The 26,293-nt window shown below is 53.0% G+C and overlaps 8 protein-coding genes across 8 annotated transcripts; 3 read left to right on the top strand and 5 right to left on the bottom strand.

The window, feature by feature from the left end:
• Positions 1-218: 218 nt before the first annotated feature.
• Positions 219-1,240, top strand: VTN49DRAFT_7513 (uncharacterized protein; the record flags this gene model as incomplete). Its single annotated transcript, XM_069415791.1, has 4 exons — positions 219-259; positions 320-571; positions 637-884; positions 954-1,240. The coding sequence occupies 4 exons, from the start codon at positions 219-221 to the stop codon at positions 1,238-1,240; spliced, it is 828 nt and encodes a 275-aa protein (XP_069271874.1).
• A 1,203-nt stretch (positions 1,241-2,443) lies between these two features.
• On the top strand, positions 2,444-3,717 carry VTN49DRAFT_7512 (uncharacterized protein; the record flags this gene model as incomplete). The annotated part of the gene is made up of 3 exons (XM_069415790.1): positions 2,444-2,465; positions 2,554-3,453; positions 3,518-3,717. The coding sequence occupies 3 exons, from the start codon at positions 2,444-2,446 to the stop codon at positions 3,715-3,717; spliced, it is 1,122 nt and encodes a 373-aa protein (XP_069271873.1).
• Positions 3,718-3,989: 272 nt separating this feature from the next.
• Positions 3,990-7,088, bottom strand: VTN49DRAFT_7511 (uncharacterized protein; the record flags this gene model as incomplete). Its single annotated transcript, XM_069415789.1, has 1 exon — positions 3,990-7,088. The coding sequence occupies one exon, from the start codon at positions 7,086-7,088 to the stop codon at positions 3,990-3,992; it is 3,099 nt and encodes a 1,032-aa protein (XP_069271872.1).
• An 825-nt stretch (positions 7,089-7,913) lies between these two features.
• VTN49DRAFT_7510 (uncharacterized protein) lies at positions 7,914-8,753 on the bottom strand (the record flags this gene model as incomplete). Its single annotated transcript, XM_069415788.1, has 1 exon — positions 7,914-8,753. One exon carries the CDS (start codon positions 8,751-8,753, stop codon positions 7,914-7,916), a length of 840 nt encoding a protein of 279 aa, XP_069271871.1.
• Positions 8,754-10,948: 2,195 nt separating this feature from the next.
• VTN49DRAFT_7509 (uncharacterized protein) lies at positions 10,949-12,010 on the bottom strand (the record flags this gene model as incomplete). The annotated part of the gene is made up of 4 exons (XM_069415786.1): positions 10,949-11,254; positions 11,313-11,646; positions 11,709-11,877; positions 11,944-12,010. The coding sequence occupies 4 exons, from the start codon at positions 12,008-12,010 to the stop codon at positions 10,949-10,951; spliced, it is 876 nt and encodes a 291-aa protein (XP_069271870.1).
• Positions 12,011-15,477: 3,467 nt separating this feature from the next.
• VTN49DRAFT_7508 (uncharacterized protein) lies at positions 15,478-16,547 on the bottom strand (the record flags this gene model as incomplete). The annotated part of the gene is made up of 4 exons (XM_069415785.1): positions 15,478-15,783; positions 15,858-16,191; positions 16,252-16,420; positions 16,481-16,547. 4 exons carry the CDS (start codon positions 16,545-16,547, stop codon positions 15,478-15,480), a joined length of 876 nt encoding a protein of 291 aa, XP_069271869.1.
• Positions 16,548-18,229: 1,682 nt separating this feature from the next.
• VTN49DRAFT_7507 (uncharacterized protein) lies at positions 18,230-22,613 on the bottom strand (the record flags this gene model as incomplete). Its single annotated transcript, XM_069415784.1, has 4 exons — positions 18,230-19,002; positions 19,061-19,583; positions 19,643-19,768; positions 19,821-22,613. 4 exons carry the CDS (start codon positions 22,611-22,613, stop codon positions 18,230-18,232), a joined length of 4,215 nt encoding a protein of 1,404 aa, XP_069271868.1.
• A 1,083-nt stretch (positions 22,614-23,696) lies between these two features.
• Positions 23,697-26,220, top strand: VTN49DRAFT_7506 (uncharacterized protein; the record flags this gene model as incomplete). Its single annotated transcript, XM_069415783.1, has 2 exons — positions 23,697-25,444; positions 25,497-26,220. The coding sequence occupies 2 exons, from the start codon at positions 23,697-23,699 to the stop codon at positions 26,218-26,220; spliced, it is 2,472 nt and encodes an 823-aa protein (XP_069271867.1).
• Positions 26,221-26,293: the final 73 nt, after the last annotated feature.

Raw genomic sequence — 26,293 nt, 5'->3', positions numbered from 1 at the left:
GCATGCTAGAGCTCAAGCTGGGGCCTTTTTTTTTTTAATGTTACTCGTCCAGGAAGTTTGAATTTCTGTAGACTAATCCAAAGGAGGTTTAGATTACTTGGCATCTTCCAGTTTCGAAGCTCAACTTTCAACTTCAGCTTGCCGTGTCAGGCACTCGCAAAGCGCGACGAGATCTCAAGAAGGAACCCCCGGCGCGTCGCGCACCCCAATCGCCCACCATGTCGACCATCACGGAAACCGCGATGCAAAGCTCGCGGCCGTATGTTCCCTTTCTCTCGTTTCTACTCTTTTAACAAGTTTTACTAATTGGTAAATCCAGTCCAATCATCCCCAAGCCGTTCAATGCCCAGCAACCACCGACGATCCGACTCTACCCGCTGTCCAACTACACCTTCGGGACAAAGGAGACGCAGCCCGAGGAGGACCCCTCCGTGCAGGCGCGACTGAAGCGATTGGAGGACCACTATCACAAGTATGGCATGCGGCGTACCTGTGAGGGCGTGCTGGTGTGCCATGAGCATAACCATCCGCACGTGTTGATGCTGCAGATTGCGAACGCTTTTTTCAAGCTGTATTACTTTTCCCCCACTTTCCCCCGCTCGTGGCGCCCGGTACTGACTCGAGGAATGATACCAGACCAGGCGATTACCTCCGGCCAGACGATGAGGAAATCCCCGGGTTCAAGGCACGACTGAATGAACGATTGGCGCCTGTCGGCTCCCAGTTTAGTGGCGAAGGGGTGAACGAAGACTGGGACATTGGTGACACGCTGGCGCAGTGGTGGCGGCCGAACTTTGAGACGTTCATGTACCCTTTCCTGCCCGGGCATGTTACTCGGCCGAAGGAGTGCAAGAAGCTGTACTTTATCCAGCTTCCAAAGAAGAGTGCGTCCCTTCCCGTACCAAAGTCTATTGGAATGTTTCGAGTAAATTGTTTTCGACTAACGAGAGTAGAGGTTCTTTCTGTGCCCAAGAATATGAAGCTGCTGGCGGTCCCATTGTACGAATTATACGACAATTCCGCGCGATACGGCCCGCAGTTGTCCGCGATTCCGCACCTGCTGTCGCGGTATAACTTTGAATTTGTGGATGAAAATGACAACGTGGTGGCTGTGACCCCCGGAACACCGCATCCAGGAATTGACGTGCTGCGGACCAAGGTGCTGGCTGGAGGAACGGGCGACGATGCAAAGATGGAGGATTACAAAGAGGAGGACAAAAACAGAACGGAGGGGTCGTAGCCGCCATGTTCTGGCCGCGATGACCCGGGCGTTTGGACGGGCTGGATTGCATAATCTAGAATCGGGTTGCTTTTTTCTGTTTTCCGAACCATCATTCGTCATGAATATCTTACCGGCGTTTGGGGGAACTTCCTTATCTATCCTGTGGAGATGATGATGACTGTCGGGCTGAATTGAATTTATCGCTCTACTAGGCGGAGTACTATACTTTGTTGTTCGTGCAGCTGAACTAAATACTAGTTACTGCAGAATAATAATGATGGCCTGAGGCTCACCATAGAACAACGACAGATCATTCCATTGTCGATTTGCGTCAGAGGGTCAGAGCGGTGGCGAATGCTGAATCAGCCTCATTCGGATATATGAGTGTTAGTCCCGCCACAGCAGGCTGTTCAGCTGGGACCTGCATGGTGTAGGTTTTTTTTTTTTTTTTCCCTCTCCTTTATTAACAACAATCTTCATCCTCTATCCAAGGTACATAGGGAGTAAACGAAGAGGGGAACAGGGCACCTGGGTTACCTGAGGTTACTCTGAGTAGAATATCCAGGTGACCGTCAGCCAAGTGCCAACCCTGCCACTCCGATACCGGAATTAACCCCGACCCAAAGACTTGTCTCAGGGCGGGGGGCCAAGATCCATTTTTGGAATAGCCCAGGAGCGACTGGACCCTGAGGTCCCCCAGATACCTGAAAGGGTTTAGTGGGAATGGTGTACCGAGCAGGCTAGTGGTTGTGAAATGCACAAGGGCGTGCAAGGGCGTGCGCTTTTGTTGACTGATTGGCCTATCCAAAAAAAGTCTGTTCGCCACGCCTTCTCCACATGTTAGATCACGTGACGCGCGGCTTTCTCGAACCGTCGAACCTTGGGCGAGTCTTTCTTGATTATTAACGGAGACGATCGAGACTGGGAAAAATGGGGACCAGCGGACCGAGGCCTAAGCTATCCGCCAGATGATAAAGCCTGGAGCATTTCCGCTCTGTTGACGTTGGAATTGACTGGATCAGAACTTGAAACTGCGACCTGAAATACCACAAAGAGGTCTTAAAAAGACCCTATTCTTTCACCGTGTTTTCCTCCGCCTTTCGTCGTGTCTTTCCCCTTTCCTACCGGTCGTTAGGAGTCTCCGCGGCTGCGGCGTCATCTTTCCAGCAGAAGTCGACTACGTCACCGTTGCTGGTGGGGTCTGCCGCGACGCAGAAGAAGATGGTGCATGCCAAAGTCGTCAGTATGTTGGCCCTCCATTCAATCTGTCCAAGAAAAAAAAAAAACATGAAAAACAAATGAAATATAGAAGAGAAACTGACGTGATGAAGTTATCGGCTCCGGCCCCGCGGCGCATACGGCCGCGATTTACCTGTCGCGCGCCGAGCTGAACCCCGTCCTGTATGAGGGCATGCTGGCCAACGGCACCGCCGCGGGTGGCCAGTTGACCACAACGACGGAGGTCGAGAACTTCCCTGGTTTCCCCACAGGGATCAACGGCCCAGAGTTGATGGACAACATGCGAAAGCAGTCCGAGCGCTTTGGTACGGAAATCATCACCGAGACCATCACACGCGTCGACCTCTCGTCGCGTCCCTTCCGCCTGTGGAAGGAGTGGCAGGATGGTCCGGACGCGGAACCCGCACACACGACGGACGCGCTCATCATCGCGACGGGTGCGAACGCGCGCCGGTTGAACCTGCCGGGTGAGGAGAAGTACTGGCAAAACGGTGTTAGCGCCTGCGCCGTCTGCGACGGTGCCCTGCCGATCTTCCGTAACAAGCCACTCTACGTCGTCGGCGGTGGTGACTCGGCCGCCGAAGAGGCCCTCTTCTTGACCAAGTACGCCAGCCAGGTGACTGTCCTGGTGCGTCGGGATAAGCTGCGCGCCTCCAAGACCATGGCCAAGCGCCTGCTCTCTCACCCCAAGATCACGGTTCGATTCAACTCGGTCGCGACGGAGATTCTGGGAGAAGAGGGTCCTCGGGGCCTCATGACACATCTGCGCGTCAAGGACACGCGTTCTGGCGACGAGGAGGTCGTTCCCGCCAACGGTCTCTTCTACGCCATCGGCCATGACCCTGCGTCGGGTCTCGTCAAGGGGCAGGTCAAGCTCGACGAGGACGGCTACATCAAGACCATCCCAGGCACCGCTCAAACAAGCGTGCCGGGAGTTTTCGCCGCAGGTGATGTCCAGGACAAGAAGTATCGACAGGCTATCACCAGTGCCGGTACGTCTTTTTCTCTCTCTCTCTCTCTTTCGCGCAGACAAACAAGATACTAATGGATGATTAGGATCCGGTTGCATGGCCGCCCTCGAAGCAGAGCGATATCTCGCCGAGCTCTACGAGGCTGACGATGAGCCCGTCGCGTCGAAACCGGGTGACACATCCCGCGTCGAGCCTGCCGCGCAGGAAACCGTTCATACAAACGGCAAGACAAATGGTTCGACAAACGGGGCGGTGCCGGAATACAAGCAGAACCCTCTAATCTGATTCATTTTTCGTCTTTGTTTCATTCGGGCGCTTTGGCACGTTTTTCATGGGATGATGAGTATTTATTATTAGACACGCATTTTCGAGATGTGATAGAGCCGTCTTGCTATTAGAGCCTTGCTTGCTTGCTTACATACTTGCATTTGTCGATGAGGTTATACATACCATCAGTCAATGGAATTGATTGGCATTTGCTACGTGATACTCATACATTTAACACTACTTTTAGAACTTTATCATGAGCCTACTCTGTACTCGTAGACGGGAAAAGCTTATCGTCTTCTCCTCCACTCCTCAAACGGATTCTTTCTGATCCATCTCTCCTTCTCCTCCGCCACGCGCCGCTTGTACTCTTCCATCTCTTGCTGCCATTCCTCCAGCCGTCTTTCATTTTCCGCCCGTCGTTCTTGCATTTGTGCGTGATAGGGCGCCTTGACGTCTTCCGCCGCCTCGCGCCACATCCGCCCCAGGATGGCCCGGATCTCGTCCCGCGCAGCCCGCGCGTTGGGATTGTTTGTTGCGGCGCGTTTCCGCGCGTCGCCTTCGTCCCGCGCGGCTTGCCAAAAGTCCTTTTGGAAGGTGAGGAAGGGGTTCAGCGCCAGGCGTCCGGGACGGGCGGGCGCGGGGCCGAGCGTGGAGTGGATGTGTGCGGTGAGGGCCGCGGTGTAGGCGCTGTGGGATGCTGCCGTGGAAGATGAGGAGCTGCGGGTTTCGTTGGCGACGGTGGCGGTAGTGGTGGTGGTGGTGGTGGTGGTGGTGGTTGGGACGGTGTTGGTCCCTGGTGATGGAGGTTTGCTCGGTACCAGAGGCGACGGCAGCGCGATCGGCCCGTAGATCGCGTCGATGATCTCCCGCGCGGCGCGCAGGCCCGACAGGTACGCCCCGTGTACAGTCGCCGGATGCGTCCCGCAGGTCGCCTCGCCTGCAAAGTGCAGGTTGCCCACCGGTCGAGCCATCAAGTCGTAGTCCCCTGGCAGCGCCTCCGCGGCCACAAACGAGTAGCTGCCGTAGGTAAACTTGTCCGACTTCCATCTCGTCACGATCGTCTCGAGCGGATCCGGCACGGTAACCGAGTCTGACGAAAAGATTTTTCGGAGCTGCGCCGTGACCTCCGTCACGATTGCTTCGTCCGTCATCGTCTCTGCCTGGTGCGCGGCGTCCCCCGCCATCAACGCAATCAGCACCGGCATCCCGCTCGTCTTGACGCAGTTCCAAAACAGGTAGAACCGTCCGCGGTTGGTCGCATAGTCGTCCTGGTTCATGCTGTCCACCGAGCCTGTCGGTTCCCGCAGCAGACCGAACATGTCCCGGTTGACGTCCCAAAACGGCTCGTCGAAAACCAGTACGACTTTGTTCATCACCCCGAAGCCCAGCCGGTCGATCGCGCCGAGCTTCCACTCTGGCAACGGAGGGTCGAACTCCACTGTGCGGTGCTTCAGAGTGCCCAGCGATCCCGTATACACCACGTGGTCCGCCTCGATCGTCTCGCCGTCCTCGCAGTAAACAACTGCCTTGCTCAAGCCCTGACTGCGTTCGTCGTAGCTGATTTTCGTTGCCGTTTTGTTCGGACGCACGTCTAGTCGCGTCGGGAGCGCCCACAACCCTCGCGGCAGCTGCTGGTAACCCCCAATTACTTGCGCATGTTCTCCTTCAAATTCATTGCCCATATCCTGGTCCCATCCGGATAGACTAAGCGTCCCCAAGGTGGTAGCATTCGCATACTCTAGATTCGCGTAATGCCAGTTTAGTAGTCGCATGTCTTTCGGCTCCAAAGGTAGCATCCTTTGGTACTGCCTAACCCCTTCGTCCATGACGGCCCCAAGAGTCTGCGTCGCCGACTGTTTCGCGACCCCGTCTAGGTCCAACGTCTCATTCGGTGAGACGCCATTTCGTAATGTCCATCCCATGCGCTGGCACTCCATTGCGGCCGGCAGCTCCTCGTCCGGCCCTTTCTCAGGCACCGGCGCAGTCGGTGGCGGGCCCTGACGAGCCGTTTTATGGCCGATTCCGCGTCGGAATCGCGCGGCTGGGAGTAGCATGCCAACGGTTCCTGCCGCCCGCGCCTCCTCGTACTGTTTTACCGTGACACCGTCGTCCGCCAGCACGTCGCGGCCATGATCGATCATCTCCCGATTGCCCTCGGCAGTTGGGGTGATCACAGCCTTGTGCCGATAGAGGCCGGAGCGACCGAGGAGATCATTGTAGAGCCGCTCATCCCGCGCATCTTGTAGCTCATCCACCGCTGATCCGTCGATATCGTATATTGTCGAGATATCACGGAGCATATGGCAGTGTAGTGCTAGCTGCGCCCGTATAATCGGGTCCAACGGGTTGCCGCCGTCGAAACCGACAACGATTTGCGCACCCATATCGGCTGTCGGCCGCAAGCCTCTCGGGAGGGATACATTTTTATGACTTTTCAATGGATGCGAATAGACGCGTCCTCCTATACGGCGTCTTCCTTCCAAGATAATCACCTTGGGAATGATCCCATCACCCTGGTACTGCTTGAACAGACTTTCCAGCTGTCTAGCACAGCCTAGCCCAGATACACCAGCCCCGACAATTACAATCACCGGCCTTTCGCTGCGGTGAGATCGTTTCGGTGGAGTAAAAATTGCCTTCGGAACCTCCACACAGCCAAAGTTGATGTAGCCATTTCGCACGAGCCATTCATACGCAAATGATGCGAGTCCCATCCAGCGATAGTCCTTGGCGCAACCGAGGGCTTCCTCTTTTGTTACGCTGACCATCGGATTCCGCGTCCAAAGGCGGAGAATGCCATTGCGAATGTTAAGATACGTAGTCACATGCAGATGGCAAAGATGATCCTGGAGCGCCTCCTGCTCGTCCTTGTGCAGGGCGTACGGGTTCAATCTCGACGCATATGCGGCATTGATGCATTCCTGTGCATATGCTGTCACGGGTATCGACGGAATTGAAGACCTCGGCTTATACTTTTCATAATCAATCGGTGGCGCCACCGGCCGATCTAGCGTAGTGTTGGTCTCGGAACCATCGGTAGGCGCGGCAGTTGAAGGGGAAGCTGACTTTTCAAAAGACGCGGATGACGAGGAAGTGGTGCCATCGGGCGTCTGATTGTTGATGTCTAACCGATTGCCTTGTGATAAACCGTCGGCATGGTCCTCGGCTGTATTATCATCCAGCTCGGCCGAGAGGTCCGCGCCATTGTAATCCCCGGTGCGGCGACGCTTTGTCGGCGGCAGCTGAGGATCCGAATCCACCGATCCTAGATCCTTGGTGACGGAGGGACTCGACTTGGTCGAGTCTGCCGGCGTCAAAGGGGTCGGCAGGGGGTTGTGCATTATCGATGCCGTCGGATCCACGCTCGCATCTTGGACGGCCGGCATGCTGACGAGTAGAACACTACACCTGCTGATATTTGATGTGAATTCCGAGAAAAGCCAACCCAGCGAGCCGTATCCCCGGCACAACCGAACATGTCAATTACGACGGATGAAGCGGGGGAAGGCTCGATCTACTGCAGGATGGGACACGACCGGCCAGCCATTAGCACGGTGAATTCTTAGGCCAATTAGCATATGCTACAAGGAAAAAGGATTTGGGTTCATACATGGAGTTGAGATGTATATAGTGGTGAACTCGGTAGAGTACTTCTTGGATGTTCTGTTCTGATACACGGATAAGGATTGCCACGAAGAGGTTTGAAGTCTTTGCAAAGCAAGTCGATCAGATTGAATCTAAAAGCGGACCACACAAGGGGCTCGGCCCATGCAAGGCACAAAAATTGGCCCTGACAGGATGCATGCAGCAGGTTTGATGAACTCGAGCGTCTTTTTCGTTGGTAGGGTTTGATTCTTTCGACTACCGACATTTTGGATGAGGTGATGGTTCGCCCGCGTATTTCTCAGCCCACCCGCCGACGTGACTTCAACCCCAAGACGACGGCAAAACCAAGCACAAAATACCCCCCCTCCTCGCCGAATTGATACCCTTAACCCTAATTTTGATCAGCTGCAGCACTCTGCGCATTACTGGCGGTTTCCCACGCCTTGTACCCTGTGCGTTTCGTTTGACGAACCCCTCCGAGCCATCAGGGCATCAGGGAACTGCATGGAATCATCCATTTAAACCATGTCTTTCATGCCAAACGATTGTGATCGCTATAGGAAAGCCGATTACATATTAAGATATACTATCAATGATGAGGATTTCTACATCTTGGCTTTCTCTCTGGTAGCCTTCTGCGCCCAGCTTCTCTGAATCCATAAATTGACAATCCCATTCCAAACACCCGCTGCGATACCCAACGGAGGCACAAGCAGCAACAGCCATGACCACCAGCTGGGACTATTCCGCCGGATGACGGCCATGGCTCGGTCCACCTCCCTATGCAAATCCTCCTTGTCACCATCATTCCAAATCACCACACCTCTTGAACCTTTGTCGGTGCTCTCCTCTGCACTTGAGTTGCGAAAAAGCGCTTTCTTCACTTTCTCACGGACATCGCCTTGGCTACGAACACGATTCTCCGCATCCTCCGCGGAGAGGTGCGGATCCCGGGCACGCAGGCGCGCCATCTGCACCGCGGGATCGCTCACCGCGACCACAATGACCGTTCCGCAGATGGCATCCATCCCGGACTCGAACAGCAGCGGGACATCCAACACCACGGCCCATTGCCCGCGTAGGAAGTGATATAGAAGCGCCTTGTAGGTTTCTCGCCGCACGGCCGGATGGATGATCTTGTTCAAGACAGCGCGGTCACGCCGGCGCTCCTCGCTGTCACCAAAGACGCGCCGACCCAGCGCCGGCCGGTTCAACGGTCTGGGTGCTGTGGGATCGTCATTGGGACCCGCAGGAAGTAGCAGGTCCGGGGTGGTCGGACCAAAGTATTTAACTATTGAATTGTATCCTGGCGTTCCCGGCTCGACGACCTTGCGGGCGAGAATATCCGCGTCGATAATGGGGAGGTTATATGGAGGCGAGGAGAGGATGCTTGACACAGTTGATTTGCCGGTTGCAATGGAGCCGGTGAGGCCAATGATGAGCATTGTGCAGATTCCGATGGGACGCTGGAATTTTATCGACGAATAATAACACCTTTACAGTAGAGGCATAGCAATGCTGACCGTAATTATGATCGAATTGCAAACATTCCGAAGGCCTGTTAGCCCAAATACATGGCCTACACTGGCTCTGTAGAAGACCTTGCCGCAAGCAGGGACCCAGGAATTGTTGAGTAGAATTCACGTGATTGGATATTAACTCCATTGACTGTGATTGGTCAATTGCGCGCGAACGCTATCTAAAAGCGGTTAAGTCTCAATACAGGTGCGCAATACAAGTACTCCGTACAGTGCTGTCCCGTATATTCGATCAACTGGACAGGACCGCTGACGGCATATATGGCACGCCTTTTGGTTGCAGCTTAGTTACTCCACTTCGGCTATAAAACATAATGGCGGAGAGATATAGTTACAGAGTACTGTGTAGATCACGTAATCGAAGGGCCAGCCCAGTGTAACTGACTAAGCTGGTACCCCACATAAGACCAGTCGTCCCTCGGATAGACTGGAAAGTAATGAACTTGCCTGGGCTGCTGGAGAGGGTCTGATAAAACATCTCTTCATAGCCCCCACCGTCGTGTTCGGTTGCCTCCAGGTGCGAGGACCAGTCCTTCATCGTGACAAATCGAAACTGGCATGATGATGTGGTGCAGTAATAACCTTGACGCACTGGCAGGTGTCGGATTGCGAGAATTCGTTCCTCCGGATGGACAACGTCATTCAGGTTTCTGCCAATTCTGGCATCTCTTCCTCACCTTTAGAGAGAAGGTAGTCCGCATCGACATCGGTAGCTCAGTGGTGATGGATCTGGTGACGTCTCAAGCCATCTTCAGCGAAGCAGTTTCCGTGTTCCATGCAAAGAACCACGCGCCATTGCGGCAGCGGCCGTAGAAATTCCGGCAATCCTTCTGCTATTCTCTGTTGCCAGGAGAATGGGATCTGGTAGTTTGGAAGGCTTGGCTTCTGTGACCGCTTTGCGATGGTGTCTCATCCAGGGCTCAATCCATCCCACTACCAGATCGGTCCCCTTCTCGCCCTTCCTTGGATCTTCCCGCCACATACGGATTCTCCGGGTGGCCCAAACTCGTTCACAGTCCTTATTTGCGGCTTCTTTTGCAACTTTTTCCGACAATATGGCGCCTGCAAGGTAATCTTTGAGGTAATCGCTCCGTCGTTTTTTTTTCAGCAGCCGTCGCGGCTCCAGGGAAAGAATCCAATCCTCACAACATTCTCAATGTCATAGTAGAAGAAGATATTTGGGTCTGTCTAAGTCTTGAGCCAAGCATGTTGGATTTGTCGCCAACGGCCTCGAGGAAAGGCAGATAGCAAAGGGTGATATAGAGCCCCATGACCAGTAGTCGAAACTATCTGGCATTCCAATGGCGATGGACTCTATCTCCTCCCATTCCAAAAGAAACCTGGCAACGGCAACTGCGTATTCCGGATGGTTTCCCGCATCGTCAAATGTGCACAGCCAGTTGCTTAAATAGATGAACTGTCGATTTTCGTTTGTACTCTGGTAGGTTTTCAAGTTCCAACAATTCCGAACAGGACCACGCTGTTGGAATATACATGGTGGACAAAGATGACAAGACGTTGCTTGCAATGAGAAATGACAGAATAAACCTGTATATAACCCAGCTGATGAACTGCTGAGTTGATGAGATGTTGCTGTCCATACACGTGAGGTTACGCGTCCCAAGCTGAGGTTCACAGATCAACATAGGGAACTTCCTGATTTAAAGAAACACATGACTTATACTTTGCGCTATTCCTAGTTTGGATAGATAGTTTGAATTATGATTGGTGAATAATGACAAGCTCTGACAATTTGGCCAATCATGATTCACATGCTTCGAGTTCTTATCTAGTCACCTTACGATATAACTACCTAGGTGACAAACATCAGGACTCAACGTACCTACTCCGTACGTAGTTCTTTTTCTCTAGAGATGACTCGTCTCGCTCTTGAGTCGCTTCTCTGGATTGACAGGGTAAAAAAGGTTCAAATAATACGGCATTGCGTTATGTACCACTGATCCATTTTGATTCAACTCATCAATGCTTGGAGAGTGTCATCTTGATTTGACCGTCAAATGACCCCAAGTGACGAACATCATGATCCTGCCTAACCTCAAACTTTATACAAACTGTCATTGCGGACCCAGCCGCGCCGCGCACTAAAGACATGTCCCAATTAACCCGAAGTACCATAGGTGCGCAGGGATATCCGGAATGTTAGGCTGGTTATTGCCGCCGGTGGCATCGATGCCTTCTATCTTCACGATATCGTTTCGGGTGACGGGGACAAGGGTTCCAGATTTGATCCAGTACTCTGGGCTAGAATGGCTGTAACCGAATTCGCGCGGCGGGAGTCTAGGGACAATATCATTGGTGTGGGTAATGCGGTAGAGTGTTCCGCCGGTCTGTACGGTCAGGAATTCTGCAAAAGCCCTGTTTCCGACTCGGGGGGCGCCATATGAAAACTAATATGCGTGTATCAGACTTCCTGCACTTTCCCGCATGATCTCGTTTACTACATACCACGTCGATATCATACCCATTTCCACGCAGGTCTGCTCCGGCAACAGTTGCCAATGCACCACCCAAGCTATGTCCGGTAAACACCACGCGATAGTCGGGATGCTCCCTCACAGCATCCTCCACCTTCTGCCTTAACGTATCGGCTACAGACCTCCAGGACGAAGTGAAGCCGTCATGTCCCCTGCAGCCGGAGCAAATGTCATTTATTTCTTTCAAGTCGAAGTTAAGATTCCCGATCCAGTTCTCTATGGAACGAGAGCCACGGAAAGAGAGGACGATCAATTTGTTCGTGTTGTCGAGAGCAAGGAAGCCGGTGACATCGCCCACTCCAGAGCTGCACTTCCCGGTCAGTCTGCTATTTCCACGGCGAGTGCCTGCACTTATGTCGACACTTACTCTTCAAACGAGTAGAGAAACGTTGCATCCGCCTTCTCTACCTCGGGGCAGGCATTTCCCGTGCACGTAATGTTTGTACCAGCTGGGGCATCATTGTTTTTTCCGCAGTATGCGGCTGCAGAATACTGTGCAAAGAGATTGAACTGGTTAAACAGATCCTGCGAGACCTCTGTATGTGCAGTCTTAGTACAGCAGGTCGAAAGGCAATGCATGAGAGTATTGCGTGGCCACATACCTCGACGAATAGGACTGGCCAAGGCCGTCCACGCAGAGACAAAGAACAGCACAAGGGAGCTCCTCATATCGTCGCTACGATCTGATCGATCAAATCCGTTGCAAGTCTTGTTCTACCTGTCTATCACCTACATGGTCGTGCATACTCCAAGGCCATTTTATAGCCCGACTCCGCAAGTGTCATAATCCGGCGTTGCAACACATTCCTCTGAGCTATTATTCTCGTATTCAGCCGAAGGACCAGCGCTGCCCAATAGCCAAACACATCTCACTGCACGCCGTACAATTCTCAAGTCGAATATCGTTGCTCTGTATGGAGTACGAGCGAGTAAGCCACGATACGCATAGTACGTCAACCACCTGCAGATTGCAGTTACATCTCTGCCCTGCGCTTCTGCCCCCCCTGCATCCACATTTCCACATCCTCGGCATTCCCGAAAACTGTGGGCGCCATAGCAGCAAAACGGAGTCAACAATCAACAACAATGTCCCAACCACTGGCTAACGTCTATTGGTAGAATCTCGAGAGGGGCCAATCCGGTGATCCCGCCGATAGGCTAGAAGATCTATGATCATCGGACGGAGCGGAGAAAAAAAGACGATGAGGTGCTATCCGTGAACAAAATGCAAAGGCCTCTTTTCTTTCCTACTTTTGGACCGTTAAGGGCTGGTCAATCCAATCGGCAGTTGAGAAACCTTTTCTGTCATTTGCCAAGATTGTGATACGGATAGTCTCAACGATGCGTCTTGATACTCCGTACAGTTTATGGAGCAAATCAGTGGTGGGTCAACGGAGCCAGGGTACTGGAGAGCGGGAGTAGCCGGCAGTCGGCACTCGCTTTTTTGGAGCTGTCGAAGTTCCATGTTGGCGGGTGACCAACTGTTAGTGGTCAGTCGGTTAATTTAAATTTTCAGGGCTTCTCCAATGTCTCCAAAGGCTCCAACACAACTACCTTTAGGGTTAGACTTGTATTTTCCATTTCAGGCAAGGCGTGGATCTTCTTCTCGTACTTTTCATCCAGCCAGTGTCCAATATGACGCGGCGTTCCTGCATTGGAAGCTTCCAGTTATGTTTCTGATTGAGACCCTGCAGCGATGACAGGTTGAGCCGCTGCCTGACAAGAAAAAAAGAAAAACCTTCCAGCATGGCTGACTACTGATTTGTTTGATTTGAGCGGGCTCCTACTTTGAGCCTAGTATGGATCATTACGGGAACGTGGCTGATCTCCCCCGCACGGGAAACTTTTCTGATCTATACGGCCTAGCGCTGGAGAATCTCCATGAGATTTCCCAGGTGTAGTCTAGACTCAAACTCAACCATAAAGCCGAGGTAGATCAGTGAGAGGAGATGTCAACTGTGAACGTGCTCGTGCACTATGGGGCTTTGGGAGAATACTAGATCCCCGACGACGATGAGGAAACGTGCTCAAGTTATTGCGCAGCCTAGCCGTTATAGCGGGAAGGGAATACTTCCCTCTTTCCGTTTAGTATCGTTTTTCTTCTGCACAAATCAGAAGCAACGACGTTGCCTTTTGCCCAGCATATTGTGATACTGTACTTGAGTCATGGCCTGGCGGACCGTGTACCTTGTGGTCGTCGGAGACTGAGACTCAAAGAGCTGTTGGATGCAGAAAGATTTGCGAGAGAAACGGCGTGCTGTCTCAGCATTGAGTCCAGCCTACTAGTTAGCAGACTATCTGCTCGCTACCACGTGCCCGGCCTGCGGATCTAGAAATCCTTCATAACATCTCAAAAGGTAAGGCCACGGCCGCCTCTTGACAGAAGGAGCCCGGTAGTGGGTCTGTGCATCAAATCGGATACATCCGCATGAATATGGCTTGAATGTACCTGCACCATCATCAGGCGTGACGAGATCACTAGTACAGTACTCAATCGCAGTGGCATGCTTCAATCGTTACATGATTGCCCTGTGAGAATGTAGAACAACCAACAGTTCATCCGAGGCAAAACAACTTCGTCTTCTGCGTAGGCGTTGTAGACTTCTTCCTCATTAACCTGATAGATGGATGCAGTAATATGTGTGTTCTAGGATGGCATCCCTAACGTTGCTGCCATTCCCACCGTTACTGTCGCTTGTGATGGCTATCATCTCCTTCACCAGCAGAAAGAAATTCCAGCCATCTTGTGGGTACCTGGGGAGTAATGGACATTGCCAGGACAGCTGCAGAGGCTCTGGTAAAACATTTTCTCGTAGCCAACGTGGTCTGTTTCCTGATAGCGTGACGTGAATCTCTCTCTATGAGATGTTGGATCTGTCACAATGTTTTGGTGAAGCCACGCCCTTGAAAGGAATCCGTTCTGTCTGATGAATAATGTCATTCCATGTCTTTGCCAATTCAAACCCTCTCCTCACCTTCGAGTTTTGTCCGCATCGTGCTCGGTGGCCCCATGATGATGAATGACATGATGAATCAAGTCATCTTCGACGAAACAGGTCCATGCTCCACACAAAGAATCCGCTACTTCGACAGAGATTGCAGAAATTCTGGAATCTGGTCTGCTATTCCCCATATCAGGGCATGAAGGGCGGTTGTTTGGGAGGTTTGGGTGCTATGGCCCCTTGGCGATGCTCTCTCATCGAGGGGCAATCCACCATATGGCCAATACGGTACCCGTCCTATCCAATCCTGTATCTTCCCGAACAACAATGATCCCTCGCTTCACCAAAGTACGCCCAGATTCCTTGCTTGCAGCCTCTTTTGCAGCCGTTTCTGTCAATCTGGAGTCGGGATCGTCATCTTCCGCGTAATCACTCCCAAGATCAGTCAGGAGGTGTCGCGACTCCAGACGATGGATCCACTCCTCAACGACATTATCGACTGCCGGGACAGAGTTCTGGCAACTCTTCGGGTTCCTTCAACAAGTCTCTACAACTCCTTGATGTTGGATAGGAGTCATGATGATGGGCAAGGTATGGGAAAAGTTGCCGGTGACAGCAGCTTATTTGCCGAATGTATTTGCCGGAAGTCCAGTTTGATACTGAGCTCCAAATTTTGTTGTCTCACTTGGGGCTTTGAGCTCACTGCCTCAAACCCAGTACCGTGGTCTCTGACAGTGTGATTAGTGAATACTGTTTGTAGTTAGGTTACTCCGTGCTCGAGCCCTAATTGGGAATAACCAGTAGCTAACTTAAACTATGATTGGTGGAGAGGAGAGAAATTCTGGTAATTCAACCAATAGCAGCCCACGCAGTTGCTTCGAGCCTTGACCCAATCATATGGAGAGTGACGGACGGAAAACTTCCTGGGGTTGAGACTCTCCACATCTTTACCCGGATTTGAGCAAGGGTCAAATATGTAGTCCAAGGAAATTGTCATGATGTTATGCAGCATTAGTACATTTTAATTCGTACCATCATTACTCATCAAATATTTGCAGGTGCCCATGCATGCAATCCGTTGAATGATCAGATCAATCCCTGTCCATGATCGCGCCATCATATCCCCCTCAATCACAAGCATTATCAACCATAATCCAGCCACTATGTACAAACCGTTATTGCGCTTCCGGGTCGTTAATCACACTCTGAAATGGGACCGAAATACCATAGATGCGAAGGGATGTCTGGGATATTCCCCTGGTTGTTCCCGTCGGTGGAATCGATGCCCTCCACGACGGTGATGTCGTTTGCGGTCACTGGGACGTCGTTACCAGACGTGACCCAGTACTCCGGGCTAGAGTGGCTGTAACCCCAGTCTCGAGGAGGGAGTCTAGGGACGATATCATTGGTATGGGTGATGCGATACAGGGTGCCGCCCGTCTGTGCGGTCAGGAATTCTGCAAATGCCCTGTTACCGACGCGGGGCGCGCCATATGAGAACTGTTGGACCGTGTATTAGCCATCCTTGCATGTTTCCACATAATTGTTTGTCTGGGTGGCTTCTTCCCACATACCACGTCGATATTGTATCCATTTCCTCGCAGAGCTGCTGCGGCAATAGTTGCCAGTGCGCCTCCCAAACTATGTCCGGTAAAGACCACGCGGTAATCGGGATGCTCGTTCACGGCATTCTGCACCTGCTCCCTTATAGTGTCGGCTACAGACCTCCAAGAAGTAACGAAGCCGACATGCCCCTCGCAGCCGGAGCAGATGTCAGATATTTCTGTCAGATCGGCGGCGAGGTTCGCGATCCAGTTCTCTACTGAGCGAGAGCCGCGGAAAGAGAGGACGATCAGTTTATTCGTGTTGTCGAGAGCGAGAAGGCCGGTAACATCGCCTAATCCAGAACTGCACATCTCAGTTAGACTGCTGTCTCTACTACTGTCTCTGTGCTTTGTCGACACCCACTCTTCAAAAGAATAGAGAAACGTTGCGTCCGCCGCATCTACCTCAGGGCAGACATTCTCCGAGCACGTTACGTCTGAGCCCACTGGAGCATGATTGTTTGCCGCACAGTATGCGGCCGCCGAATATTGTGAAAAGAGTTCAAACTGGTCGAGCAGATCTTGCGGAACCGCTGCGCATGCAGTCTTAGAATCAACAAGGTCAACATGTAATAGTGTCCCTTGCTACATACCTCGTCGAACAGGCCGCGCCAAGGCCGTCCACGCAGAGAGGAAGAACAGCACGAGGGAGCTCCGCATATTGTTCCGTGCGTACAACCTGGTCGATCTGATCAATCCGCTGCAATGTGGCTCAACCACCTACATCATCGTACATACTTCCAAGGCTATCTTTATACCCCGAGTGTTAGGATACGGCGTTACACCGCATCCATCTCAACTAGCAGACCTATTACACTCGTCCGTGGTCTAAGGGAATAGCTTGCCCAATAGCAGTTCAATTCTATGCACGCAGCACGGTTCTCTATGGAAAATTTCTCCGCGATCCCTCCCGTACTTTCCGTTCTGCGCTTGTGCACTGTAGTACTCCATACGACATCTGTAGTTACATTTATGCCATGCGTATATGCGCCATTACATCCACATGCAGCGGTGTTCCCGACAGTAGGTTACAGGCAGCCCGACCAGAACGGTCAGCACCCAGCAAATAAAGTCAGTCGCTGACCGACGTCATTGGTAGAACCCGAGAGGGGCCGACACGACGATCCCGCCAAGCGGTGACGATCACTAGATGGTCACACTCCAATAGCGCGGTGCTATTCGCGAGGGATCGAAAGTTTGTTTTATACGTTCGTGTGATTGACTCGCTTCGATCGGGGCCACTAATTAGGCGAATGTTGCTGTCCGTCATTTGCCAAGATTCTTTGCTGCGAATCTTTTTCACACTGTGACAGTTTCAACTATTTGATAAATATCGAACAAATAAATGGAATAGGGCCACGATATCTACCCAAAGCCCCTAGTCGAGGAGGCTTCGGCATTTGTAATTTAGACCGTCCCGACGTTTCATGGTGGCCAGTAGAAAAATGATCAGCGGTCAGCGGGATAGTTTAGGGTTTCGGGTGGCTTCCCCAGATTTTCTAGGGTTGCCCTTGTATTTTCTGTTTCGGGCAAGGCGTGATCTTCTCCTCCACCTATCTTGCTCTCAGCCAAACACAGTCCAGCGTCCCTGAAATCGAAGCTGCTGTCAAAATTCTAATCGGGCCCTGATCTGATTACGGGCCGCTACTTGGCAGTCATCTCAAAAGCATGTGCCTGAGTCGATCTTTCAGCAGGATGAACGTTTGGGCCACGACTCAGTGAGAGTGCTTGATCTGTCGTCACTAAATCGTCTCGTGTTTTGTACCGGGGGGTTTTCTTTTAACCGCCGAAAAAGGCTCTCCGCTGGCGCAATTTGGCCTTGATTTCGTCGACACTAGAGGCTCATCCGTTATACCGAGGCTCAGAAGGCTGGGAAATGTCAATCGTGAATGTGATTCTTGGAGTCTATCTAGGAATACGTCTCCAACGATGGAATACATGCCCAGGTAGTTGGTGTGAATTTGCGGGGAAGCTTATTCCTCCGCATTCTGTTTTCTTCTCCGGAAGTCCGGATGGATTAAAAATCAAACAGGCAACAATAATGTACCGAACGTTAATGTTGGACTCCGGATGGGTTACTGCACTAGTAGACACTGCCATGGTTTTGATCGTATGCATAAATTCGGCGCATAGCCGTTCAATTCCATGCGTAATCTCAAAAAGGAATCATATCTCCGTGGTTAGTCGGATACATCCGCAACATATCTTGTCTTGAATGTACATCATCAAACGTAACAAGAGCTCATAAGTACAGGAAAGGGGTCATGAACACCATGATAGTGGTATCTCATCGTTACATCGTTACATAATCGCATCGGGTACGTAGAATCCAAGACATGCCATCATCGGAGGCCGAACCACCGCCTCTTTTGCGTAGGCGGCGGGGACTCCTCCTCTTCCTCCTCTTCATCATCGTAGTCATCCTGCCCACGCGGCTGCTGCGGTGGATATCCCTGCGGCGGAACATCCTCTTCCTCATCGTCGTCCGGCGGCAAATCATCGTCCACTTTGTTGGACAGTTGCTTCTTGTTTTTCTTACCTCGACCGAACCACTTCCTCCACCCTTTCACTACCCGTTCCGGCTCTGGCTCAATTCCGCCCTCGTGCCACAGCGCAGGTACTAGTAGACGATACGGCGTCGTGATTCCGGCGGGATCCTTGGGGTTGACCTCGAGGTTCAGCGTGACGTCGAGCCCGCCCTCAAGGTTGACGAGGGCATTGCGCCCTTCTTCCTCGTTGTCCTTGTTCTTCTTCGATGCCTTTTGGCTGAGGTTCGTGGGGCGGCGGAGGAACGGGCCAGGACGCTCCGGGAAGTAGCTATCACCAGTCTCCGATGGTCGTGTTGGCGGACGTGGTCCGTCCATGCTGAAGCGCCGGACGGGAGCACGATCAAGGTTGAAATCTCTAGTCGGCGGCGGTCCGCGCTGGGATAGGCGTCGCAGGAGACCGCCCCGGGCCCCGTCGCCGCCTTCACCCCGGCCGAGAGAGAGGGTTCGCTTGATACGCGGTCCGTCGCCCCGACCGAGGGAGAGTGTTCGTTTGATCCTGCCCGGTTGCACGTCAGGCGGAGTAGGAGGGGACTCAGGTTCTGGTGGTGTCGGCGGAGGAGTAGTTCCTGCGGAGAGAAATGTTAGAATAGAATTACATAGGGCGTACTGGTCTCCGTCACATACCTGGTTGGTACTCCCGTATCGAGCACCAATTACGCCGCGGAAGTAGACGTTTGTTATTGCGTGGCTTCGCGTCCACATCGTGCGTAAAGATCGGAATCATATCCTCATCCGTAACCGTATCCATGTGGTGGACTTTATTCCGCTTGTTCAGCACATCAGCCAACAACTCAGGAGGCGGCGAATTGGCGATCGCTGACGAAATGATGTTTGGCATGTATCGATAATCGTTGTGCTTGGCGATCTTGAGCTTCGGATTGGAGTAAAACTGGCCGATGGCGGCAAGGTGGACATCACCGCTCAGGATGGTGACGCGCACCGATTTCTCCGCTGCGAGGTCCTGGAGGTCCTCAATGAACCATGTCCGCTCCAGCTTGTGGTGCTTGGACGTCCAGTGATCGTCCAGATCGTCGAGGATCTCAACGCCGCCGTCGAACTTATTCAGGAATCCGCCAAACAGCCCAGCGCGGCCGAGCGCTTTGACAGGATCCATCACGCGACTGGTTAGGATGTTTTCCAGCCACACCTGTTATCACGTTTGTCAGTCTTTTCTGCCTTTTCTGGGCCGCGAATGGAGACGCTCACAAGTCGAGGATATGCGACTGGGACGCCGACGACAACAATTAGGTGTTTTGTCACTCCCTTGACAATTTCGCGATGGCAGCGTTCCCAGATCAGATCGTATGTCTGGTCACTCAGAATTTCGTCCCGCTAGTAGTCGTTAGCCTCTTCTTCCTCGCACAGATTGCCGTCTGATACATACCATTCGCTCTGTCCGGCAGTCAAGGGCGAGCAAGGCAACAGGCTTCCCTAAAGACATGAACAGACTGTGGCTTCGAGCGTTGATATATGGGCCCGGTTCCGCTCCGAGAAGCCAACTGGGCTCATCCTGCTCCGTCTCCTCTGGTACGCTCTGATGTTGAAAGAGGAGGTAGTATTTGAAGGCAACGTTTCCTAGCCCGGTGAAGACCGGAGTCCTCATGAAATGGTCCGGATACGAACCGTAGCCATCAATAATGTCGTGGTCATCCCACATGTTAACCATGGGAATTTGGCTGTTCGCCAGTCCAAAAAGACCCTGAGAGAACCAAGACGCATAACGATTGAGGTAGAACGTCTCCATTTCCGCCTTCATGGCTGCGTTGAATGGCGCGTGGGCCTTAGTATGAGGATTCTTGATGCGCGTCCACTCTTGAAACAACTTGCTCTCCTCAATCAGTTTGTCATTGTATACTTGATCTCCGCCACCGATCATCACATGGAATGGGCGGGTCTGATGCTCGTTGAGAACATCCCGCCAAAGAGGATCAGGCCCGCTGAACTTGTTAGAATCGACCGAAAGGCTGAAACCGTTGCAGGAATAGAACATGACGCTCATTGGTTGTCCCTTTCCGGGTATCCAGAACCCAATGGCCGGACCATTGTTGATGCGGTACGCAATGCGTTCTTGTTTCTCGCCCAGCTCGACCTCGATATTGAACCGCCAAAAGGTTACATCTCGAGCTGGGTCGGAGTACAGACGGAAACCAGGGACCTCCTCGTATAAGCCAGCTTTCTCACCATCTAGCGGATGCAACCGATTGCTAGGGACGGGCTTCCCGGGTCCGTCTGGGCTATAGTCGATGGGACTGGGAGTGTATTCAAACAGGCCATCTTCATTCTCGACGTGCGACAAGTCCACCTCTTCGTCCACATGTTCAACCGGCTTCACGTAGAGTGGCCGGCCGTCCCTGCCAACCTTGACAAGGCCGGCCGTAGGATCGATGTATTCTGGTGGCAGGCGTGCACCATCCTCTGCACTGACGTGTCGCGGCGGCGGGGGCAGCAGGTCCATTGGCTGGCCAAAGAGACGCAAAACAGGAGGCTTCTCAAGGTTAGAACGAGAGTCCGTCGTGACGATCATGACACTACCGCGCCAAAACTCTTGCTCCACAGGCCCATGAGGCCCATCAATGGTCGTCCGTCGGATCCCGCGATACTGAAGTAACGGCCCGCATTTGAGAAACAGCGGCGGCTGAAATCCATTCTTCTCGTTCACTTGTAGGGGTGGCTTTCGGAAGTCTGCAGGAAGTGCCCTACTGCGTCGTCTCTTGGAAGTACTATCTTGCTCCCACCACGCTTTTCCTCGATCAACGTCAATTTGTTGCTCATAATTCCTGTCCGCGACACGCAGTCTCGCCACACGTGCCTGTTTGTATTCATCTAGTGGTGGCGGCGTCGGCGGCGGTACGTCGAACGACACTGTGGGTCGCTTCTTCGTCTGAGGTGGAGGGGTCTCGTTGCTCCCAGTATCCTGCTGAGGATTCCGTGCCCCGGTGTTGGCCGGCATCTGAGCCACCTGCGCTGACTCCGAACCAAGTCCTTGGGGAGGTCTCGCCGACTCCGGGTATTGGCTAAGCTGAACGCCTGGAGTTTGCTGCTGAGCAGAACGAGTGGGATCGGACCGTAGTCCGTACTCAAACGACGTATTATTTTGCGCCTTGATGCTATCTGGCCGTGTCGGAAGAGGTCTAGGTGGAATAGCAGTGCCAGGATCTCTTGGGTGTTCCTGATGTGGCACGTTCTGCATTCCTGAGACTTGATCCCGAGGACCTTTGATGCTATGAGAACGGGAGCGGTATTCGTCTCTCGACCGATCGGAATCCGGTGTGCGCCCCAAGGCATCGTGGTCGTTTCGAGACGTCGCATACTGGGGTTCTCGGGGCGCCTGCACTTTCGTGTATTGCACCACTGTCGGGGGTGGATGACGGCTGACTGACTGTTGTCTTGCTATGCGTATCGAGGCTTGATCGAACGAATCTTGTTCTGCTTGATCTCTACCCATCGATGCAGATGTTTGTCCAGACTGGGACACCGGCTCCTTGTTGGATGGGCGCCGATCCATGTCCGGTCTTCCTGACCCCTGTGAAGCTTGACTTGCACGCCTTGCTATCTGCTCCTTCAGGCGTCGCTCCGCTTCCATGACTCGAGCCCTTTTCTCTTCCTTTGTTCTGCCGTTGACATTATAATTCGCTTCGAATTGCTGAAGAGGTGATTTCTCCCATGCCACCGTCGGTCGCTCTCCTGTTGACGAACGAACCGTGCTTGTACGGCTCAGAGGTGATGGCTGGCTTCCCGATCGGATCTCGGTGTCGGATGCCTTCCACGATTCCTGGCTTCGATTTACATACTGCGCTGGAACAGGATTTGCCGCGTGAGATGGCAATGGTTGTGTCGCGGACCTCTGTGGCCCCGGCCGTCGGTGATAATCAGTCTGGTCTGTTGGGAGTGATGCACGACGATCTTCCTGGTGCGCTACACGGGCCGTTGGGTCCTGCGATCTAGCTGCGCCAGGATGAACCTGTGGTGCCGTCCCGTTTCTATACCACCCTGATGTGGTTTGCGCCTCCGGCGCAGTCGAATGAGTGGCAGGAATAGCCTCGTAATTACCACTTATCGGTCCTCTCTCACCATTGCCCTGGATTCTTTGCTGCGACGATCGCGGCGCCGCGCCATACTCTGCTCCGGGCTGGCCACTGTGTGTCGAATGCGACATACGGCGGGGCCTTGTAGCCATCGTTGCAGCTGTGCGGCAATGCCGATTCTGAAAGAATTGCTACTTGCAACGCCGGGCGTTACGCTTGATCGAATGCTTCTTCACCTAGTAGAATAGGCGATGAGCTCAATGACCTTGGATCACACGAGGGATTGACCGTCGCATGAGCCAACTCACTTCTGAGGCACCAGATCCTCGTTCAAGCATCAACCAGATTCACTGCGCCGTTCTTGTCGCAATGCGCAAACTGAGGGTTTCTTATCACATGCGCAGGCCGATTGCGGCCCAAACAGGTAAAAATGAAGCCAAATTCCAGGATTATCAAGGATCGAAAGCCCGTGTATCCTGGCTGATTCGATTAAATAATCGATCACTAGGAATTGCAAGCAAGGAGCGACTCGAAGTACCGCATTGTACGACCCTCTCGATGGCGATCGCAGCCCGTCGGGCCCTGGAACTATTGAACTACTAGGAGCCTACTAGTGGTTAAAGCTGGTGGCTGGTGATCGAGTTGGAGGATGATCCGTCCCGGTGGCTGGTGTGCACGCCAGTGTAAATTTAGCCATAGCATTGACGAATGACGATGGTGGGATTTACACGCTGGTCAACCTCCGCCATCCAGTCAGAACACCATGGCATGGCCACGACAGCAAGGGCTGTGTTCGGAGAGGGCATGCTGGCCATTGGAGATTATATAAGCAGAGGTTACGTTGAATTTAACTCGTTAGGCGGTATGTAAGTTTTTGTACGGTAATGTCCCCAGTTCGTAACAAGCACTTTACTCTGGTTGGTTGAAGGCGGCAAGCTGGCGTAATGCAGACCCCGTCTGCGACACGGGCGACGCTGAGCGCCAGGCCTGGCCCATGAACACGGAGTTTACACGAAGTCAGATGCATTGATCTGCGATTTACGGGATGATCATTTCGTATTCGCTTTGACGACGTTCTCTTTTTTGAACCGAATATTCAGTATACTTGGACACTCGCTGATTTATGGTCGACATTGCTTGAGCCGTGCCTCCAGCGTGGTTTTTAATGGCCACGCTCGATTACTCAAATGCCCTACGAGTACTAGTGTTCGTTCCGACTTAGCTATCTCTCGATCATGCGTTTCTTCAGAGCTGCAGCAGTGCTGTCGTTATTGTATCCGTCGTTCGCGGAACTCGCCCGTCGCACGTATGATACCCACGATTTTTTCGCACTCCATCTCGACGATGCCACGTCGCCGGAGCAAGTGGCCAAAGTGCTAGGGGCCCGTCATGAGGGGCCGATCGGGAATCTCCCGAACCACCACAAGTTCTCGGTGCCGCGAGAGCGCAGCGGGGAGGCAGATGACCTGCTAGAGACGTTGCGGGTGCGCCGAAGATTGCGACGGCGTGGTGGTGCCGAGGCGTCTCAACTCGAGCGGAGAGCGGACGGAATGGACGGAGTGCTCTGGTCGCAGAAGTTGGAGCAGAGGCAGCGACTAGTAAAGCGCTCAGTACTTCCACGGGAACTGTCCGCCGACAGTGGGTTAGATGCAAGAGGTAACTCCGCGGTGGTCGTGCGAGACCGCATTGCGTCGGATCTCTCCATCAAGGACCCCATTTTCAAGGATCAGTGGCATCTGTTCAACACCGAACAGGTGGGACACGATCTGAATGTGACGGGCGTGTGGCTCGAAGGCATCACTGGCGAAGGGGTCGTAACCGCGATTGTGGATGATGGTCTGGATATGAATAGCGAAGACCTCAAGGACAACTACTTTCCAGAGGGTTCTTGGGATTTTAATGAGGACAGCAACGAGCCAAGGCCTCGCTTGTTCGATGACAGGCATGGCACGAGATGTGCCGGTGAGGTAGCCGCCGTCCGAAACGGAGTGTGCGGGGTGGGCGTCGCGTACGAAAGCAAAGTCGCTGGCATCCGCATTCTTTCCAAACCGATCGATGATGCGGACGAGGCAGCAGCGGTCAACTACGGCTTTCAAAAGAATCACATTTACTCTTGCTCCTGGGGTCCGCGCGATGACGGGAAAACCATGGAAGCGCCGGGGATCCTGGTCAGGCGTGCAATTGCCAACGGGGTAGTCAATGGTCGTGATGGCAAAGGGTCCATATTCGTTTTTGCTGCTGGGAACGGCGCATCTCTAGGCGATAATTGCAATTTCGATGGCTATACCAACAGCATCTACAGCGTGACGGTGGGTGCCATTGACCGCAAAGGGAACCACCCTGCGTACTCGGAAGCATGCTCGGCGCAGTTAGTCGTTACGTACAGTAGCGGGAGTGGCAGTTTCATTCATACGACGGATGTCGGGGCCAATGCCTGCACGAATGGGCATAGTGGCACGTCAGCCGCGAGTCCACTTGCGGCTGGGGCTATTGCTCTTGCTCTCAGCGTTCGCCCGGACCTCACCTGGCGGGATGTCCAGTACCTCCTAGTGGAGACCGCCGTTCCGGTCCCTGATGACAACGATGACGTCCAAACGACCAAGATTGGCAAGCAGTTCAGTCATCAATATGGTTACGGCAAAATCGATACATATGCACTGGTGCAAAAGGCCAAGAATTGGACTCTGGTACCACCGCAAGCGTGGTATACTTCGCCATGGTTGCGAGTGGACCGAGAGATCCCACAGGGCAATCGGGGCCTCGCTAGCTATTTTGAGATTACTGAAGATATGCTCAAGGAGGCCAACCTGGCCGGGGTAGAGCACGTCACAGTGACCATGAACGTCAACCACACGCGCAGGGGTGATCTTAGCGCCGAACTGCGGAGCCCCGAAGGGGTTGTCAGTCACCTGAGTGTTCCTCGGGAACGGGACAATGCGGAGGCAGGTTATGTCGATTGGACCTTTATGACAGTGGCGCACTGGTACGTTTTCCCCCTTTTTTCTTAAGATCAGGGTGTGTTAAGTTCACATTAGGGGTGAATCTGGCATTGGCAGCTGGACTGTCATTGTCAAGGATACCAAGGTCAATGAATTCACGGGCAATTTCATCGACTGGCGTATCACGCTATGGGGCTATGCCATCGATGCAGCCAAACAGAAACCTCATCCTCTTCCGGAAGAGGATGACGACGAACATACCGCCGAGGATGCTATCCACGCGACCGTTACCGTCGACCCGCCTCCCATTAAAACTCCTGCCGTTTCGTCGCCGGAGGACCATGCTGACCGACCGTCGAAGCCCTCGCCGACTCCTGCAGATTCTGAGAATACGTCCGAAGCAGATGCGGCCGAGACGAGTCCGTCGTCGAACTTTTTGCCGTCCTTCTTGCCGACCTTTGGTGTCGGGCCTCGCACACAGGTCTGGATTTACGCATCTCTCGTGCTGATTGTTGTCTTTTGCACCTGTCTAGGCGTGTATTTCTACATTCAGCGACGCCGGCGTCTCCGCAATAACCCCCGTGATGACTACGAATTCGACATTGTCAACGATGTCGACGATGATGCGGCACCTCTTGCCGGGGCGGGCGGTAGACGGAGACGTGGTGGCGAGCTGTATAATGCCTTTGCTTCGGAGAGCGACGAGGAGCTCCTCAGCGGTGATGATGACGACCGAGACAGCAGTAGTGATGACGGGCGATATCATGATCGACCAGACGCTGCACTTCTGGAAAAGTCGCACCAGAGCTCTAGTACATAGGATAGATGAGATTTGCTGTTCTTATCCTAGCTGCATTGTATAGCTACATACTACGTATAATTGATCAAAATCT

The sequence above is a fragment of the Thermomyces lanuginosus genome, assembly GCF_041956635.1.
Source record: "Thermomyces lanuginosus strain ATCC 200065 unplaced genomic scaffold VTN49scaffold_7, whole genome shotgun sequence".
Lineage (NCBI taxonomy): Eukaryota > Fungi > Ascomycota > Eurotiomycetes > Eurotiales > Trichocomaceae > Thermomyces > Thermomyces lanuginosus.
This window is presented reverse-complemented; position numbering and strand designations above follow the sequence as displayed.